Source organism: Rhodamnia argentea, chromosome 1 (assembly GCF_020921035.1).
Source record: "Rhodamnia argentea isolate NSW1041297 chromosome 1, ASM2092103v1, whole genome shotgun sequence".
NCBI classification, from domain to species: domain Eukaryota; kingdom Viridiplantae; phylum Streptophyta; class Magnoliopsida; order Myrtales; family Myrtaceae; genus Rhodamnia; species Rhodamnia argentea.
Genome location: NC_063150.1, coordinates 30,713,293 through 30,732,096, shown reverse-complemented (window position 1 = coordinate 30,732,096; position 18,804 = coordinate 30,713,293). Strand labels below are relative to the sequence as shown.

The 18,804-nt window shown below is 40.2% G+C and overlaps 1 protein-coding gene across 1 annotated transcript; it reads right to left on the bottom strand.

Annotated features, from left to right (window-relative positions):
• Positions 1–10,344: 10,344 nt before the first annotated feature.
• Positions 10,345–13,398, bottom strand: LOC115743854 (calcium-transporting ATPase 12, plasma membrane-type-like). The gene has a single exon (XM_030678834.2). The coding sequence runs from the start codon at positions 13,396–13,398 to the stop codon at positions 10,345–10,347; it is 3,054 nt and encodes a 1,017-aa protein (XP_030534694.2).
• Between the last annotated feature and the right edge of the window lie 5,406 nt (positions 13,399–18,804).

The following is an 18,804-nucleotide window of genomic DNA, read 5'->3' as shown; positions in this document are numbered from 1 at the left end:
CGGTCGGTGAACGGTGGCTTGGCAAACAACGGCCTACGATAGAGATGTGAGAGAGGCGATCGACAGCGAGCGACCAAAGGATGGCGGACTACGACTGGCAGCAAGGATGTGAGAGAGAGACAGATCAGACGCGATAGAGGGAATGAGCAATGAGACGAATTCTTATTTTTGTTTCTGTTCTAAAAATAGAAAATAGCAGAAAATTGCCACTTCTTATTTTTATTTCAAATCTATTTCTAAGCCAAATATTGTTTTAGCAAACGAATTTCTGTTCCAAATATGTTCACCGAAACAAAAAAATAGAAAAATATATAAATAGAAGTATTGCAATGTGGGCCCGAATGGCAGGTCTTAACAATTCGTCTATGAAGAAAGTTAATCGTGACTTGACTTTTTGATAATAAGTCTTTTTTAATTATTTTTTCCTTCCCTATGAGGGACATATACGTCATCGTCATGTGCTTTGATGAAAGATTGAATACGTCACCCGTTAGTCTTTGTTTTAGATAAACATGATATAACGCATTAAATAATTCATTTAGTCAAGGAATTCTATTGACTCGGCTCGACTCGATGTAAAAAATTTTTGATTTGATATTTTGTCAATTATAAAAAATCGAAATTATCGATTCTTATCAATTGAAATTTATGTGTAAGAATTTTAATTCGCAAAAATAGGTATACTCGTATTATATTATGTTGTGACCCAACAAATTTGGGCAAAATAGGTATATCTAGGCATCTATTTGTCAAAGTTGTGGGTCTGAGAAATCTATAGAACCGGGATAGAAAAACATAAGTCACTAATGCTCCGTTTGTTTCATGAAAAATAACTGACGCGAAAAATATTTTTCAAAAAATAATTGTTCATATCGCTTACGAAAACAAAAGAGCGAAAAGTATTTTCGATGTCAATGAAAATATTTAGACATAAGGCATTGTCAATAATAAAAATATTTTATTTCAAGCGATCCAAAGTACTATTCTACGGAAATTCATTGTATCCTTGCAGTAGAAGTTAATGAAAACAACTTGCATATGAAGAAGGAGGTCAAGTCATGTTATGCCTTTCTGCCCGTGAAACAACAATTCGTGATATGCGTGGTGACTCTATAGTCATCTAGACAAAAAAAAATAATCATATGTCTTGTCATTCTTCAAAAAGAAGTTTCTCCTTTTTCTTTTTCATTTCTATCCTTTGTTGAGAAGTTTCCATTCAACTTTACATAAAATATTCGAGGTCCTTATGTATGAGGAAATGGTTGCATTAAAAAATATCGCATCTCTATTTACGGGGTTTATATACTTTTTATATACGTGTAATCTCACTTCACCAATAAATTTAAGTTTTTGGATTGAACATTCTAATATAATATTAGAGTCAGAATCTACCTAAGTTTATTTCGCATGTATGCTATGCTCCCCTTGTTTGTCAAATTCCATGGGCCGTCTGTATTTCCTCCTGCACATGAGAGTAGGATGTCAAAGTATGGTTGACACCTAATTTTGTCGGTACCCGCTATATTTAATTTGTTTTCTCCTAATGGCTTAAAATAGGGAAATATTAAATTGGATTTGCCTATTTCTCGTTTTATTCTCCAATTTGGGAAAATTTAAATTAAATGTAGTTTTATCTACTTTTTCTATAATAAAAGAAAGGCGGATTGGGGAGACCGAATCGGGCCGGGTCAAACCAGTCCGAGGAGTTTCTCTCGCTCAAACGGGCCTGCCAACAGAGGCCCGTTATCCCTCCTTCTTTAACGAATGGGCCGAGTGTCGGCCCAGTCTCCACCTTCTATGCCTGCGCGCGGACCCACGAGGCCGGCCCGCTTCCGAGCTCCTTCTCCTTCTCTCTTCTCTCTCTGCTCTTCCCGCGCCGCAGCAGAGCACACCCATCGCCGGCCAGCAGTGAGCGGTGCCTGGGCATGTCTTCATTCTGTAGCTGGGGATTGATATTTTGAAAGGGGAGAGAGCCTATAAAAGTAGCGAGTGAATGAGAGAACAGTTGTGTTCAATCGTGAAGCAAAAGAGAGGGTTGGAGGAGGGTGCCGAGAGCTTTGATCGGGAAATCAACAGCGTCCGGAGCTACGATCGGTCGCGCCAATGGTTGGGTCTTGCTCCGGAGGTCACCAATCATCGAACCATCGTCGCAGATCGTTGGAGGAAGCTTTGAGCAGGTCGGTCCCTCTATCTTTCCCTCTCAGTGCTCTGTTTTATAAACCGATGGGTCGACGGGCCGAGGCTGCCGATTTCCTCGGTCCGGCGAGCCTTCCGTCTAGTTGCTATGTCGCTTTGACAATAGTAGACCTCTTTTATAGTAGTTTGGTGGTTCTTTTTTCACCTCGCCGGTATCAAACGAATCGTTCATTCCCCTCCCCTGTTTTGCACACCAAAGCCGCTTACCGAATTCGTCTCTGGCCGGTCCATATGAAGCGATTTTAGTACCTGTATGGGTTGTATTCGGTTATCAGTTTGCTGCTTTGTCTGCCATATGAGCTGTTTTGGAGCAATTTTTGGTCAATTTGTGGTCAGTTTGTCCCTGTCGTGGAGGACCGAAGCTGGGCAGTCCACTGGAGGCTGATTGAGCTGTCGTGGGGGTTATCGTCGCTGGCCAGAGGATATCCCAGAGGTCGCAAGGACCTGATGAAAATGGCCGGAACCTTGGTTGAGCTCGGCAATGGCCGGCGAAGCGCCGGCGAAGAGTGATGAGCTCCGGCAGGTCCTGCGCAGCACCAAAGCGGGGCCATTACCCCAGCCAAAACGCTGTCGTTGTGGGTTCATACAAGGAAATCAGGAGCGACGTCGTTTGGGGTCAAATGACCACGAAGTCGTTTTGGCCTTCCACATGAACGATCGTACGACGTCATTTTGACCGGAAGGTGGGCGACGTCGTTTGGAGACGGATCGGATTTGGGCACGAATCCGCCAGGCGAAACGTCGTCCCTTCAAGCGTGCGCGAGAGGCCTGCATAGAACGTCGTTTAGATTCGAAAGGCCAGACGTCGTTTGGGGCCTTTGGGCTTCTCGGGCGATTCTCAGCACGAAGTCATTTCGATCTGTAAAGGCGTGCTCCGAGACGTCGCCGTTTCGGAGCATGGCCATAGAATTCTGGTGCCCGACCTATTTCTGGTGATTTATATGTGAGAAAAGGCACAAATTATTCATTTTTTTCAATAACATGAATGAGGCTGCTGAGGAATTTGATGTGTACTCTAAATGCTTTTCTACTAATTTTACAGCAGTCTTTTAGCTTGTCCAGACAATCTGGTAATCCCATTTCATCACTTAGGATGGCCATTAGAGTTGGTGAGAAGACCGTGCACGATTTTTGCCCTTGTTTTTGCTATAGCTATATATGAGGTTTCAGATTTATGTGCTTGTAGTGGAGGCATGGCCATCCATGGTATATCTGATTTAATCCTCTTTTCTCATCTAAGAATTAGTTCAAAGATGTTTGTTGAAAGAAAATAGTTCCCAAGTCAAACCACCATCATGGGCATGGACTGTCTTCGAAAATGTTCTCGAGTTTAAGCTCTACAAGAAAACTTTTCTAATTTTAAAAAGTGGGGACTTAAGTATACTATAAGTACCAAAACTTGTGTACGGCGCTCACTTTAGTGTCGATACTTTCAAAACAATTACTTAAGTGTAAATTTTTTTAAAAACGATCGCTTCAATGCTAAAACTTTTAAAACAATCACTTAAGTCCCAATTTTTTTTAAACGATCATTTAAATATCATTTTTTTTTAAAACGATTACTTCAATGTCAACTCCACCGAGACACAATAGCTCAAATATTAATAAAAAATAGCACGTGTCGGATTTCTTACAAGCCAAGTCAGCTCAAATTGGAGTTGTCACCGAAGTGATCATTTTCAGAAGAAATCGGCACTTAAGTGATCGTTTTTTAAAAGAGTTAGCACTTACGTAATCGTTTTGAAAGTTTTGGCACTAAAGTGAACGTCGTACATAAATTTTAAAACTTCTAATGTACTTTAGCCAAAAGTGGGTTTTCTTCATGAAGAGTATCCAAGGATAGCTTGTGCTCATGAATTGCATCCCGCGTTTGAAGCACATGAAAATCTCGCATTAAGATTTTTTGTAATTCTTTTGTGAGATTGATAGTGAGAGTTAATTTTTGAGGTCCATTATTGTCTCAGGAGTCGGATCATACAACTACAACTCCCACCTATGGATACTGATGGATTACGGTTGTCTCTCTCTTTTAGTTTGTCAATTGACCTGAACCATCTAACAAGAGAACTCGGATCGAATCCATATATGAAGCTAGTTTTCAAAAAATATCTCAAGTTTTAACCAAACTTGCACTTGGTGATTTTATCCTTTACCATCCAAATGGCTCTTATCTACATATACAAACCCAGAAAGGTGAAATGTGGCTTCAACATAATAAGGTTTGAGAAGGTTTTCACAGGAAAAGTACTAAAAAAATCCTAAATCTATTGCATTGATAATAATTTAGTCATAAACTTTTCAATTAAACTAATTTAATCCTAAATCTTTTTGCATTAGTACCAGTTTAGTCCATCTTGCCAATTAGCTAGAAATCGTTGAAGTAGATGCTGGCGATACCACGTAGGACGGCCGGTATTGATGTGAACATTTTTAATATTATTTTTTAAAAAAATATTTTTTTATTATGTTTTTTTTTTTTCTGAAATTTGCCTTTGGCCAATGAGCCGCTGGACGGGGAGCGGCCAGCCCTTAGAGACGATGAGCAAGGGCTCGTTAGCACTAGGCAAGGAGCGGCCGGCCCTCGGAGATCGCGGGCAAGGGCCGACCAGCCCCCTCCAGTGGCCGGCAAGGGTTAGGCGGCCTTCGCTGGACCTAGGCAACGGCCTTGGTGGCCTTGCGCTCGATCGGCTAGGCCAAGATGGCCTCGAGGCGAGAAGGTCCTTGCCCAAGGCTGGTCGGCCATCGGGCGAGGGGTCGACAAGGGTTACGGTGACCCTCGTCGGCCAAAAGCAAATTTCAAATAAAAAAAGAAAAAAATAATTAAAAATATTCTTTAAAAATAATAATAAAATATCCATATCAGCGTCGGCCGTCTTACGTGGCATCGCTAGCATCCACGCTAGCAATTTCCTATCAAAATTGGTCGGATAGACTAAATTAGTACCAATGCATAAAATTTTAGGATTAAATTGGTCCAATTGAAAGGTTCAAGACCGAATTGGTACCAATACAATAGATTTATGACCTTTTTGGTACTTTTCCCGATTTTCACGTCCATCAAAATGTCTATGCTCAAAGAAAACAACTACTTTAGTTAGTTTAGAGAACAAATTGGATTTTTGATAGGTTGCAATTGTTAGGATATGGTTCATACTCCCCATCAACATAAAAGTACGGAGGTCCCACTCCGATGGGGGTCCAGCGGGGCTGGTCTTGGTAGGGGTTGCGAGGACAGCACCCCCAAGCCGCCAGAGGGCTTTTATCATTTTAGCCCATATTTTATTAGTAGTTTAAACTTGGGCCTATGAATAGCTGCTTATATATATTTTTTCGCTTGTAATTGAGTGATTAATAGAGATGTGTGATGTGCTAATTGTGGGATATTATTCTAGTTTAAGGGTGAACCATAATAAACATTGTGTCTCGATTTCTTTTTCTCATTTTTACGCTATATTTCATTGTGATTGGGCACCGAATCTTAACAACAATTACGTGTCTTGAATGCAAATTACATCTTCGGGTAAAAATTGGTAAATTAGAACCTTCATGTAATAAGTAAACTTGCTAAGAAAATCCTCACATATGAAAACGACTGAAAATTGTTCACGTTCAAATTTAAATCAAAAGGAGGGAGTACATTCTCAAAGGATGCACGATGTCCTTAATATGACTGCCAAGTAGGAAAGAGTGATGCTGGAAGGCTCCAACCAAATATTGCAAATGAGTGACCAATGTCGGAGCCAGAAGCCAAACTTTCCTTTATCAAGAGTTTAATTTCCTAGAAATAATCGCCAATTCCTTGATCGCCTGCTTCAATTAATTGCAACTCTCCGGCCATAAGGAACCAATGTGTGGGGCAATAATTGTGATGGAGTATATGACTATCGTAGCAATTTATTACTCCATACAAACATAAAGTAACTCCGAGAGAAATATCAAAAAAGACATAAATCTATTATACTTGTGTCACTTCATCCTAAATCTTTCAATTGTACCAATTAGTCCTAAATATTTTCACGTTTTTCCAATATAGTCAATCTGGCCAATTTTAGCCGGAAATCGATAACATGAATGCCAACCATTTTATGCATGCGGCACCACCGATGTTGATGTGAACAATTTTTTTTTTTAAATTTTAAAAGGTTTATGAGTGAATTGGCAGTAACATAATAAATTTATGGCTTTTTTGGTAATTTTCCCAAGTAACTCTTAGGGAGATTACTTTAAAAAGTCCTAAACTCAGTCCTAAACATTTAGTCGATTTGCTAATTTAGTACTTAAGGTCAATTTGGCCGAAAGTTGCTAACGTGAATTCCAGCCGTAGTTAACATGGAGAATTTTTAAAAATCATTTGGATTATTTTTTTCCTCTTTCCTTTTCATTTATTCTTTTCTTTTCTTTTTTCAAATTAAAAAGTTTGGGATTTAATTGGCACAAATTTAATAGGTTTAAGACTTTTGTGTAAATTTTCCAATAACTCCGATGATGGGATAAAACCATATAAGCAAATAAATCATGACAAGTACACTAAAGTTCTAGACCATATTCAGGAAACTAAACAACTTAGTTTTTTTGTTGGCAGTTTTGTATATTGTAGGGAAACCAAAAAGATAAAAGGTCCCTCTGCAACCGTTTCTCTTTCTTAGGCCATCACCTGCCCAGTTAGGCTCATTCAAACCCGATTGTTTTGGACGGAATAAATTCAATATTTTCTTTTGACAAAAACAAAATTCCAATATTTTCTCAATCTTGAAAGTAACCGGATATTGAGAAAATTACCAAAAAAAGTCCTAAACCTATTGAAAATGTGCAATTCAATCCTTTTTTTTTTTTTTTTTGTGTGGCCAATTCACTCCTAATTGCATTTGTGCCAATTCATTCCATCGGGCCAATTTTGGTCTATAAGCGCTGGCGTGGGCTTTTTTAAAGCATATTTTAATCTTTTATAATTTTTTTTCTTTCTTTAGTTGTTTTTTTTTTTCCAATTGCTTAGGGCCGGTGAGGGTCGGGACTTCCTCGACGGCACTGGGTGCATAGGCCCAAGGCCCAAATGTTAAAGCCCATATTAGTTAATGGGCCAGAGGCCCAAAGCCCATTTTCTTTGGGGAACCCAATTGTGTTCGGAGAAGAAAATCTTTGATGGACAGCACAGACGCGGGTCCACCATTTCCACCAGCGCTTCAGCCCCACGCGGAACTAGAGAAAAAGCCGAGAGGAACAAATTGGGTTCCTCCTGACTAGGATCGAATATTCCATCGAATATTCCCCACTTTGACATTGGAGCGACCGAGCAAAAGGCGAGCATCTCTCTCCCCACGACGAGAAAACGTGCGGCGGACTGCTTCTTGTCCGCTAATTCGGACAGATTTTGCACTTCTTTTCGCGCTCCGATGTTTATTATTCTAAAAGACAAGTTGGGTTCTTCTCTCTCTGTTTCTCCCCCCGCCATTTGTGCTTGTTGGTCGGTTCTTGGGACGAGAGACGTTGGTCGGGCCTCGGGATAGAAGCACAGGTCCGTCTTAAATGCGTGGAACTTCTGTCACCATAACAAGATCACGTTTTTATGCAAACGATGCTCGGATTAAATTATTTCTAACCAAAAGTTGATTTTTCTACTTCTGCTCCGAAAGTTGATTTTTGATGAGAGAAATTCATTTGATAACGGTTGAAAATTTGTACTTCTGAAATATTATTAACACAAAATCTTTTACAAAAAATTATTGTTGAGGGCTGAAAAATTTCTACTTCATTTTTAAATTTTTAAATTCTTTTGAAAATAATTTTTATTATTAAAAATATTATTTACATTTTAAAAGTAAAAATTTATTTTTTATTTTTTATTCCCGCGACCGGAGACAACGATTTGGCGGCGATGGCGATGGGCGAAGGTGGTTGCGATGGTGGTTGGCAATGTTCAACGACCGGCCGCGGCGATTAGTGGCAGTGGGCAACGATGGTTGACGGTTGGCGGCAGGGGCGGTGGTTGGCGGTGGTCGGCAATAGCGAGTAGCAATAGACGGTGGTGGTCGACAGAGGGCAATGGTGGGTGGCTAGTGGTAGTTGGTAGAGGTCGGCGATGGGTAGTGGTTGGCGGTGGCCGGCGGTGGCAATGGTTGACAGTTGGGGACGAGTGGCGATGGTCGAGAGCAATGATAGGCACGGGCGACGGAGGTTGGCGGTGATTGGCGGTGGGGGGTGGTCGGTGAGTACCGGTAGTCGAGAGGGGCGGCAAGCGATGGTCGGTGGTTGGTGGTGGTCGTAGGTGGCGATAGGCGGCGGCCGGCGGTGTCGTTGGTTCCACACATATGACTTTCTCATATGTGTGGAATCAATCTCTATTTGGACACATATGGTATGAATATGCCAAATCCAAAATTCATTTATCGCCCATACGACAATCCGCAGATAAAATAGTAAGAACGTAGTTTGTATTAGCAAACTCATTATCCTTTACCACACTAGCCGAATCAGAACTCTCCATCAACTTTTTCCCCTTAGCCTTGAGCAAAGGACACTCATTTTTATAGTGTCCGAACTTGTGACATTAATAACATTCAACTTTTCTCTTTGTCCTGGCCTAATCTAGACTTCGAACGCCCTTTACTATTTATGCGTCTATCTCGATGATTCGACCTTCCCCTAACAACTAAGCCATCCGCGCTTTATCCGCACTACTACTCATATTCAACTTTGTACGCATCTTCGTGGAATTTAGCGAGGCCTTTACATTTTCAAGAGTTATGGATTCTCTTCCACACAACATAGAATTCACAAAATTCTCTTACGAGCTCAGTAGCTAGCATAACACAATTAGGGCTTGATCTTCATAACCTAAATTCAAATTTAAATTTTTCATATCCATTACAATTTTATTAAATTCATCTAGATGTTCTTAGATAGGAGCATCTTCTTGCACCTTTAGTATGAGGAAAATTACCATAAAAGTCCTAAGTCAATTCAATTCTAAACTTTTTTTTTTGCCAATTCAGTCATAAACCTTTTGCAATTGTGCCAATTCAATCCATCTAGCCAAATTTGGCGGGCTGGCACTAACGTGGACGTCGACCAGCTCCGGCCGTCCGACGACACAATATTTTAATATATATTTTTTAAAAAATTATTTTATTTTTTATTTTTTTCTTTTCATTTTATTTTTAATTTTTTCCCCACTTCGTCTTCTTCCTTGACCAACGGCTGCAAAACCCATTTCGACATCTGCACATGGTAAATAGGTCTAGGAAAAATCAAGAGAAATAAAAAAAACCACAAATCTGCTCTCCTTCCCTCAGTTACTTTGCATTTTTTGAGGTTTTTTTTTTTTTTTTCTGGTGGGTGTGTTTTGTTTGTTGTCATTGGGCTTCACCATGGCTGGGCGAGGCATGCCTCATCGTGGCTGCGCGAGGCGTGGCGAGGTCAAGTCTCCCTCGGCCCCTAGCGAGGTGGATTTCGTTCATTGTCGGGGCATTGGTAAATTTTGAAGCCGCTTGCGATGGACATTGCGAGGACAAGATTAGCATTGAAGAGTTCCCAAGTCGCTCACTATTTTTCTTTTTTATTTTTTATTTATTGAAAAGTCGCACACTATTAGCCAGAGGAAGAAGATGAAGAGGGAAAAAAATAAAAACAAAATAAAATAAAAAAATTCAAAATAAATAATATTAAAATATTGTGTCGCCGGATGGTTGGCGCCGGCTAACGTCCATGTCGGTGCCGACAAGCCAAATTTGGCCGGATGGACATAATTGACATAATTGCAAAATGTTTATGATTGAATCGGCAAAAAAAAAAAAAATTTAGGATTGAATCGGCATAATTGCAATAAGTTTATGACTTTTTTGGTAATTTTCCCCTTTAGCGTGTAAAAATGCTACTTCAAGAGTAATCTCGTCCAAGAGATATCTTCATGTAGAGACTTTATAGCTTTTGTCACAATCTTGAAATTGTTTCTTCATTGGCAATTTCACGAAACACCTTATTAGATAATCCTTATTTTTAATTTGAAATTCAAAATATAACAAGATTAAATTAAGTTGTGCCGCCTTGCTGTGTCTTTCTGTTGACTTGATTCGGTAGCCAAGCGTAATTTGAGGCGTGACCTAGGAAGGCCCCCACTTTTTTTTTTCGGTTCTCATCGGGAATAAAAAAGGACTAATTTTTGCCCGAGACCGGTATGCACTTACTAAGCAAACCAATCGGCCAAGACAAAGCTGCGAGTCCGATGCAAGCACCCCATTGTCTCCAGTCCAGCCTCTCCGTGTTGGCAAACCTGTTCAGAAGCTCCACCAGCACCACCTGAAGAACAATCGTCAGGCTAACGGTGCCCAAGAACAACTTATTTTTATGTATCCCTTCGAATACATTCTTGTCCTCCAGCTTCCTGGCGTTAAATTCGTTGAAGACCTGGCAGAGCACGAAGCAGTTGAAAAAGATGGCGTCTTTCCCTCTCTCGTCCACTCCGAAGATGGAACCCCCCTTGAATTGTAGGGTCAGGAGGACGAAGACTTGGTACGAGGCCTGAGACGTGAGATTCCTCCACATGACACTATTGATAAGCGGCTCGGTTCGTCCGACAGGTGGCTTTTGAATGAGGTCAGTCGTGGGTTGCTCCGTCGCCAAAGCCAAAGCTCCCTGGGTGTTCATAATCAAGTTCACCCAAAGAAGCTGGACCGCCGTCAAAGGGACGTTGCCGGAAGAGACCGCAGCAACGAAGTTGATGACGAGGGAGGCCACGTTCAGCGTGAGCTGAAACTGGATGAACTTTTGAATGTTGTTGTAGACGCACCGCCCCCAACTCAGCAGAGTCACCATGGAGGCGAAATTATCGTCCAGGATGACGATATCTGCGCTCTCCTTTGCCACCTCAGTGCCTTGGATGCCCATGGAGAGCCCGATATCCGCTTCTTTTAGGGCTGGCCCGTCGTTGGTGCCGTCACCGGTGACTGCCACCACATGCCCTTTTTGCTTCAAGCAGTGCACCATCAAAAACTTATCGAATGGGGACGATCTAGCCATTACCCGGATTTTATCGATTGCTGCCATTCTCTGTTCGGGCGAGTAGTTGCGAAACTGAACGCCCTCTACTATGGCTTCGTGCTCGATATCTTCGTCGGGATTGAATATCCCACATTCCAAGGCTATGGCTCTTGCAGTGTGCGCGTTGTCTCCTGTGATCATCTTCATGTTCACTCCGGCGCTTCTACAAGACGCCACTGCCCTTCTCACGCCCGGTCTGCATGGATCCTTTATCCCCACTATCCCTAACAATGTCAGTCCATCTTCCTCGAGTCTCCCACGAACTTGAGCCGTTGAGCCCTTGGTTTTTTTGTAGGCAAATGCGATGCAGCGCAGGCTTTTGTCTGCCATATTTCTTATGATTGTCCCCAACTCAGACCTCGCTTCATCGTTCATGATATTCACCGTCCCGCTTTGGCTGAAATAACCTGAACACAATGCCAAGATCATCTCAGCAGCTCCCTTCCAGTGTATGTGAACGACCTGCTCTCCTCTCCTCCTCACGGCGACCCCACTTCTCTTTTTCTCGGAATTGAATGCCTCGACTTGGATTATCTCCCATTCTTGCTTTAGTTCGTCCATCGTCATACCCAATTCGAAAACGCCCCAGATAAGTATGGCCTTCTCGGTCGGGCTGCCTAGAATTTCAGGAACAGATGCAGAGGGTCGCATGTGGACTGTACCTGATGTGTTCAAACCGGTTCCTTGTAGTAGGACTACAAGGACGTCGGCTGCTATTTTTCTGGATGCATCTGCACTCACATCTTCTTTCCCCATCCAGAACTCCGTGACCCTCATCTCATTTAACGTGAGAGTCCCGGTTTTATCCATGCAGATCGTTGTGGCAGAACCCATGGTTTCACAAGCAGAGAGCTTCCCGACCATGGCATTGTCGCCCATCATGCGCTTCATGGAGTAGGCCAGCGACAAAGTGACCGCCAAAGGGAAGTCCTCAGGTATAGCCACTACCACAATGGTCACCGCCACGGCAATTATACGCACGACCACGTCCATCACATCCCAGGCCTTGGTCTCCCTGCTGGTGAATTGTGGGTTTCCGCCCTCGTCTTCTCGGGTGTGTCCGGTGAAGTGGATTATCAAGATGAGGATTTCCAGTACGGCCACCAACACCCCAACCTTCCCAATGAAGGAAGTGAACCTGTTTAGACGGGCTTGGAGTGGGGTCTCTTCATCTGAGCGACGGCTCATGGAACTCATCATCTTGCCCCACGCGGTGTTCACGCCGACAGAAACAACCATCATGCGCCCGTAGCCGTCCATCACTTTGGTGCCGGAGAGCAAGAAAGGATTCGCGCTGGAGACTTCGACGTGATCGCTGTGCCCAGTCATGCTATACTCGTCAACCTTCAGGGAATGGCCATACACAAACAGTCCGTCAGCTGGAACCTGGTCACCAATCTCCAGACACACGACATCGCCTACCACGATATCGAATATGGAAATCGGGTGCCTCCTGCCATCTCTCACGACCTCCACTCTTATGTTGCTGCTATCTTTTGAAAGTTTCTGGAACAGCCTTCCTTGCCTATAGTAGCTGAGAGCAGAGCGGGCGACGACTAGAAAAATGGTGACGATTATATTCCCACCATCATACCAACCTTGTTTAACCCCTTGTTGTTTGATACTGAATGCTAAAGACAGAACGTCGGATGCCATGGGAATGATTATGGTCATGTCTTTGAATGGAGTAAGCACGAAACTGAGAAAGTACTTTGCCGGCGGCTTATTGCAATTATTCGCACCGAAAACATCGGTTCGCTGCATGAGTTCGGCTTCATATCCGCTCAAGCCATTGTCGGGATCTGTCATGAGAATGGAAGCGAGGTGGTTAATGCCGCCAAGTTGAGCTAGAGATTCTAACCGTTTCTCTCTTACGACGTTACCCAGGATCTTCAGGTCGACTTCTCGAAGCGGAAGGCTATCTCCTCCACGGGGGTAATCATTGCTTCCGACGTTGACTACGATGACATCATAGGAGAGCGACTGCAAAAGATCCGTCTTCTTCCCGAGATCTCGTTTTGACAGAGAGACGAGAGCCCTCGTGAAGCATATGACCGTGAAAGCCAAGCGCCATCTTTGCCGGCGGATACTCTTGGTCAAGCTATTGCAACGGGCAAGCACGGCACCGGTCGCTGGTTCGCTAGGTTTACAAAGCCTCAACGACGACATGGATGAACAGAAAGAGATGACGAAAGGGCGCTCTGCTTGGATTAGCAAAAGAGTCGGGTTCAGATGGTGAAGAACGGATTGAGTGGGGCTGAGCGGATGGATTTGGTTTGATTGGTATAGAACGGATGTGCATCTATATGTAGAGTGCAGTGTGACAGAGCTTTCATCTTGCATGAAGTTCGTACTTCATGCGAAAGTTCACTGTAGCTTCTTGCACGAATTTTGCCACGAACAGGAGTCGGTGTTGCTGACTCATTCTTGATAATTATCTTCCGGGCAAACCCAAAAAGTAAGATTAAAAATCAATCTTTCGGGACTAATGGTTCTGTCACCACGCTCTCATTTTTCTGAGAAGGTGACTTGTGATTCTGACCAGTGAAGTTGGAAACTATCACGAACATGAGGTTACTTGAGTCATAAATCGAAAGAATTCTGAAAAGGTGACTTTTAATTCTTAAGTAGAAAACTTAAAATGAAATCCGTAAAGTGTGTGAAAGTATTGGTGTATCAGAATACTACAACAAGAAAAGTAGAAATTACTTGCCCGAAATATTTCCAATTTAATTATGGAGGTAATCTTAAATGGCGACAAATTCTATATCTATCTCTCATCTCTCTAACTTTTGCTCTACCTTTCTATAGAATGCGAAAGTCGAACCCTCCACCTGTGGTATTAGCGTCCTCATCCCCCAATCTCTTTATCAGCAATACATTTTTATCAATCTGAATCAATCACCCAAAAAAATTTAGTATTCCAATAAGTAATTCTAAGTATATAAGTATTAATTTATATATTTAACCATCCACAAATCTTATTATACATAATTTTTTGAAACAAAGCTATGTGAAAAATTAACACTTTGTATATACCGATGATATGTGTTAGAATTATTAGGAGCCATGACACCGAGAGAAAGAAGAAATCGCTAAGAAGAAGAAGAAAGATGAATGAATAAAAGTCTTTTCTGTACTTATTTTTCCATTGATACAACCTCCAGTATACATAGGACTTTATAAGGTGAACAATATCTACAATTAAGGAATCACAAATGGAAACTAAATATCTGATTTGATTATTGATGCAGAGGAGGAAAGTCTGGTCTCTGATTTGATGGAGCTAATTGTTGCTGATTAATATATGATTTAGTGGAGCTTGATTGTTGCCGATTTGGTTATGTGGAGGAACGTGGTTCCGTTGACAGGATGGACTGCATGATGTGGAAAGGGGGAATTTATCACTCTCAACCCTCTTTTTCCCCTCGTAATATGGAGTCAAAGACAAACTTTCGAAGATGTTGATGCTGGATGAGATAGCTTTTTTTGGGGTGCGACAACACGGTGTTACATTGTTTAATCCGCCCGCCTTGGGGGAATCCTTTAACGAATCGCTAGACGAGTACTCAAAGGAAGGGTAATTTCTGACAAGGTAAGTTGTACCAGCTGGAGTAGAAAAAGAAATAATCACGAAAAATAATTCGGATCAAAAGCAAAATACACAACAAATTTAGGGTAATTGTAGGAGATAGTGACACAAAATGATCCATTAACTTTAACATAATGTGTTATATGATTTCTAAACTTTCAATTTGTTCAATATGATCTCTGAACTTTAGCTCAATTTGCGATGTGATACATGAACTTTTAGTTTGTTTAATATGATCCATGAATTTTCTGTACACATCCAATGTAATTGTTAAACTATACAAAAATGACGCTTGGCTTTCACAGTCATATACTTCACGAGGTCCCTCGAATCTCCGTTAGAAAAATTGTTTAGAAAGAACGGAATCGGACTTAGAAAAATTATCGTTAAGGAATTTTTTGCCCCAAAAGTTGCTAACGTTTGCTGATAAAAATCCTCCAGGATACTATAAAATCTATGAATAAAAATACCAAATAACAATTCTGATTTTTCTCTAAGAACTCCTAAAAGGAAATAATTGAAGTATAAATACTGTATTATTTTTAAGAAAGAAACCTCGAATTGAGAGGTATTTTTCGAACTAGAAATGATGAATATATAATAACGAAATCCTTTTGTGAACAAACGTGCTGTTTTAAAATGACACAATTATTCTTTTTCTAACTGGAAGTTCGAAAAAAAATTTAAAAAAAAAAAAACCGTCTATCAGTGCCGTTCTGGTTCCCGACCGGTGCCTCCCTTGATGTTGATGATACCTCAAATTGCGTTGTGGCTACGCAATCAAGTCAAGGGTTTACTGGTCTACAAAACTATGTAAAACTCTTATCTTCTACATTCGAGGTGCTTCGGCCCACCCAATAAATGTTCCTCCGTCGGCATATCAAATGTCGGCGTTCACAGTTAATTTCACTGTTATCTTATTGCTCTCAGAAAAGTTTATGAAGGACACGTAAGTCGACACGGGATTTAATTAATGACCCAATTTTGTATAAGATCCAATCATATAAATCCTAAATCAATCATGTGGGTACATCTTAATTTGTACTTTGGACTCCAATTTCAACTTTCGGGTTCTCCTATTGTCTTGGTAGCAGTAGGATGATATAGCTACAGCTCTCACTTAGGGATACTGATGAATTACGATTCTCTCTACCCCTTCGGTTTGCCAATCGACCGGAGCCATTGGACCGGAGATCTTGAATCGAGTCCATGTGTGAAGTTAGTTTTCAAGAAACTGCTCGACTTATCAACCGAATGGCATATGCCTATGCATATATATGCAAACATAAAAAAAGTTGAGAAGATTTTCATATCCATCGAAATGTCTATGCTCAAAGAAAACAATCGTTTTAGTTAGTTTAGAGGACGAATTGGATAATTGCCAGGTTGCAAATAGGTGTCTTGAATGCAAAAATACACATTTGGGCAAGAATTGGTATATTAGAACCTTTATGTAATAAGTAAACTTACAAAGAAAATGCTTACATATGGACATGACTGAAAATAAATATCGTAATTCATAATCTCGACATATGGTGATTGACTTGGATAGATAAAAAATTCCGTGCTCGATCACCCGAAGATTTGTTCTTTGGAACATTCCAACTTTATCAAAAGAAAATGCAAAGTCTAAGGCTCCGTTCATTTTGCGAAAATGAGGTGTTTCTAGAAAATATTTTTCAGGAAAAAGACAATATTTTTCGATGTACAAATGAAACCTAAAAATAAACTGAAAAATATTTTTTGTCATGAAAAATCGGACTTGATTTTCTTCCGTGCACTCATTTTAATAATTTTTTTAATTTTAATTGTTTATTTTATTATTAAATTTATTTTTAAATTTTTAAAATTTTTCTTTGATCTCTTTTTTTTTCTTTTCCCTTCTTCTTCTACTGGTCACTGGACACCAAATGCGGGAGAGCTCGAGCCTTGCCACAGGCTGGCAAGCCAGAGCTCGAGGTTCGCCGGCCATTGCTTGGTCAAGAAAGAAGGAAAAAAGAAAAAAATAAAGAAAAGAAAAACAAAAAAATAATAATAACATTGAAAATTTAAAATGTTAAAATAAAAACTATTATAAAATTGATTTCATTTGAAATATTTAAAAAGGAAATGAAGGTGAAGAAATTAAGTGAGGAAAATTATTTTCCTTACTTTTATAGGTGTTTTTTCCATGAGTGATAAATATTTTTTTTATTCACCCATTTTCTGTGAAACGAACGCGAAAAAATTCGGATCATAACTTTTTGAAAGTAATTGTTCGCGAAATGAACGGAGTCCGAGACTTTCAATATGTGCTCACTGGAGGGTTCTAAGTTTTGGTTTTTTTGTTTTTTTTTGGGGTCGAAGGGTGGTTCTAAGTCTAAACACGAACTTTTTGGCCGCAAGAATCACTAAAAAGATATGGCCACTTGATGACGAGAGACCAATGTTAGAGGTGGAAGCCAAACTTTCCTTTATCAAGAGTTTAGTTTCTTAGAAATATTCGCCAGCTTCTTGACCACCTACTTTGATTAATTGCAACTCTCCACCCATGAGGAATGAATGTGTGGGGGCAAGCATTGTAATAAAGTATATGACTATCGTTTTAATTTATTATTTCATACATACGTAGAGTAATTCCCGGGGAAATTGAGGAATTTTTTTTTTTTTAACTTCGCTCCTAAACCTTTTAATCTAACCAATTTAGTGTTAACATTTTGACAATTTGTCAAATTATTCCTTTGCTCAATATGGATAATTTTTTTTTTTATTTTTTCTTGATTTTTTATTCATTTTTTCTTTTCCTTTTTTTACTAGGCTAGTGACTGTTGCTAGCCGCTCGCGAGGGTCCCAACCCTCGTCTTTACTTGGCACATCAGTAATCGACTACCTTTCTGAATCTACACAAGTATTTGCCGTATATATTCACGTTTGAAAGTCCTGTTATGAGGATCTCATTTTCTGCAAATGATGCTTGGATGGAAAACCCACGAAGCATGAATGTTGGGTTTGAGAAAGTTTAACGTATCTATAAAACAGATTTTCTTCATTTTCTTTTTGGGGGTTCATTTTCTGCGAACCATCGTTTAAGACAATATTGTACTTAAAGCTTCTTAGGACAGGAAACTTTTTCGAGTCATTAATCCCAACCTGGTAACCTCTTTCCAGGGTTTTTCTCTGTGCATTGACAACCTTAGATCCGAAGGTAAACTCTCGATTCTCGAATGAATCCAACTCAAAAGCATAAAAGATTAGATCGAGACGTCGAACACACAAAGAAGGCCGCGATAAACCTTTCACTTAGCGATTAGGTTGTACCGTCACCTGAAAATGCTTCGCCTTGAAAGCGACTTCAATACAATTTTCTTTCGCAGCGCAACGGATCTAAATCTTTAAGGTGACCCCGAAAGAAAGGGGGAATAGATGATTTTTTTTTCATCAGAAGTTTTTCATGACCGGCAATTATCTGAACAATCCTTCAAGGGATGGATTGGAGTTGTAAACTATCAAATAGACTTTACATAGAAAAAGTCCTGGAATTATCTTGATTATAGATAGATAACATGACGAGGTCCTTTTGAGTCATAAATTTAAATAAAGAATGTTGACCCAAACTTTCTATAGCCGTGAAACTTGAAGAGAAGGACTTTAATTGTGGATATGATCAAAAACCGGAGGGTGGGTTTTTCACCTGAAGACCTCCGACGTGTTCATAGATTGAAGTTTGACCGGTCTCGCAAAAATTGAATGATTTTAAAAACGTGTCTCCAAAAATGATGGTTTGTATCATTAGAAACATTTAATTGTTGAAAATATTATTATTATTGACAACAATTTACATCTAAATATTTTTATTGATGATAAATAGATTTTTCGTTCATTTTTGTAAGTATTATAAATGATATCTTTAAAAAAATAATTTAAAAATAATTTATATTTCACGAAATGAATGCACCTAAGCGTCTGTCGCTAAGTTTTTCACTATGGACTTATTTTCTTCTAAT

What these genes read in the sequence shown, in the direction of transcription:
- LOC115743854 (XM_030678834.2), bottom strand. Translation starts at nt 13,398, where the DNA reads ATGTCGTCGTTGAGGCTTTGTAAACCTAGCGAACCAGCGACCGGTGCC.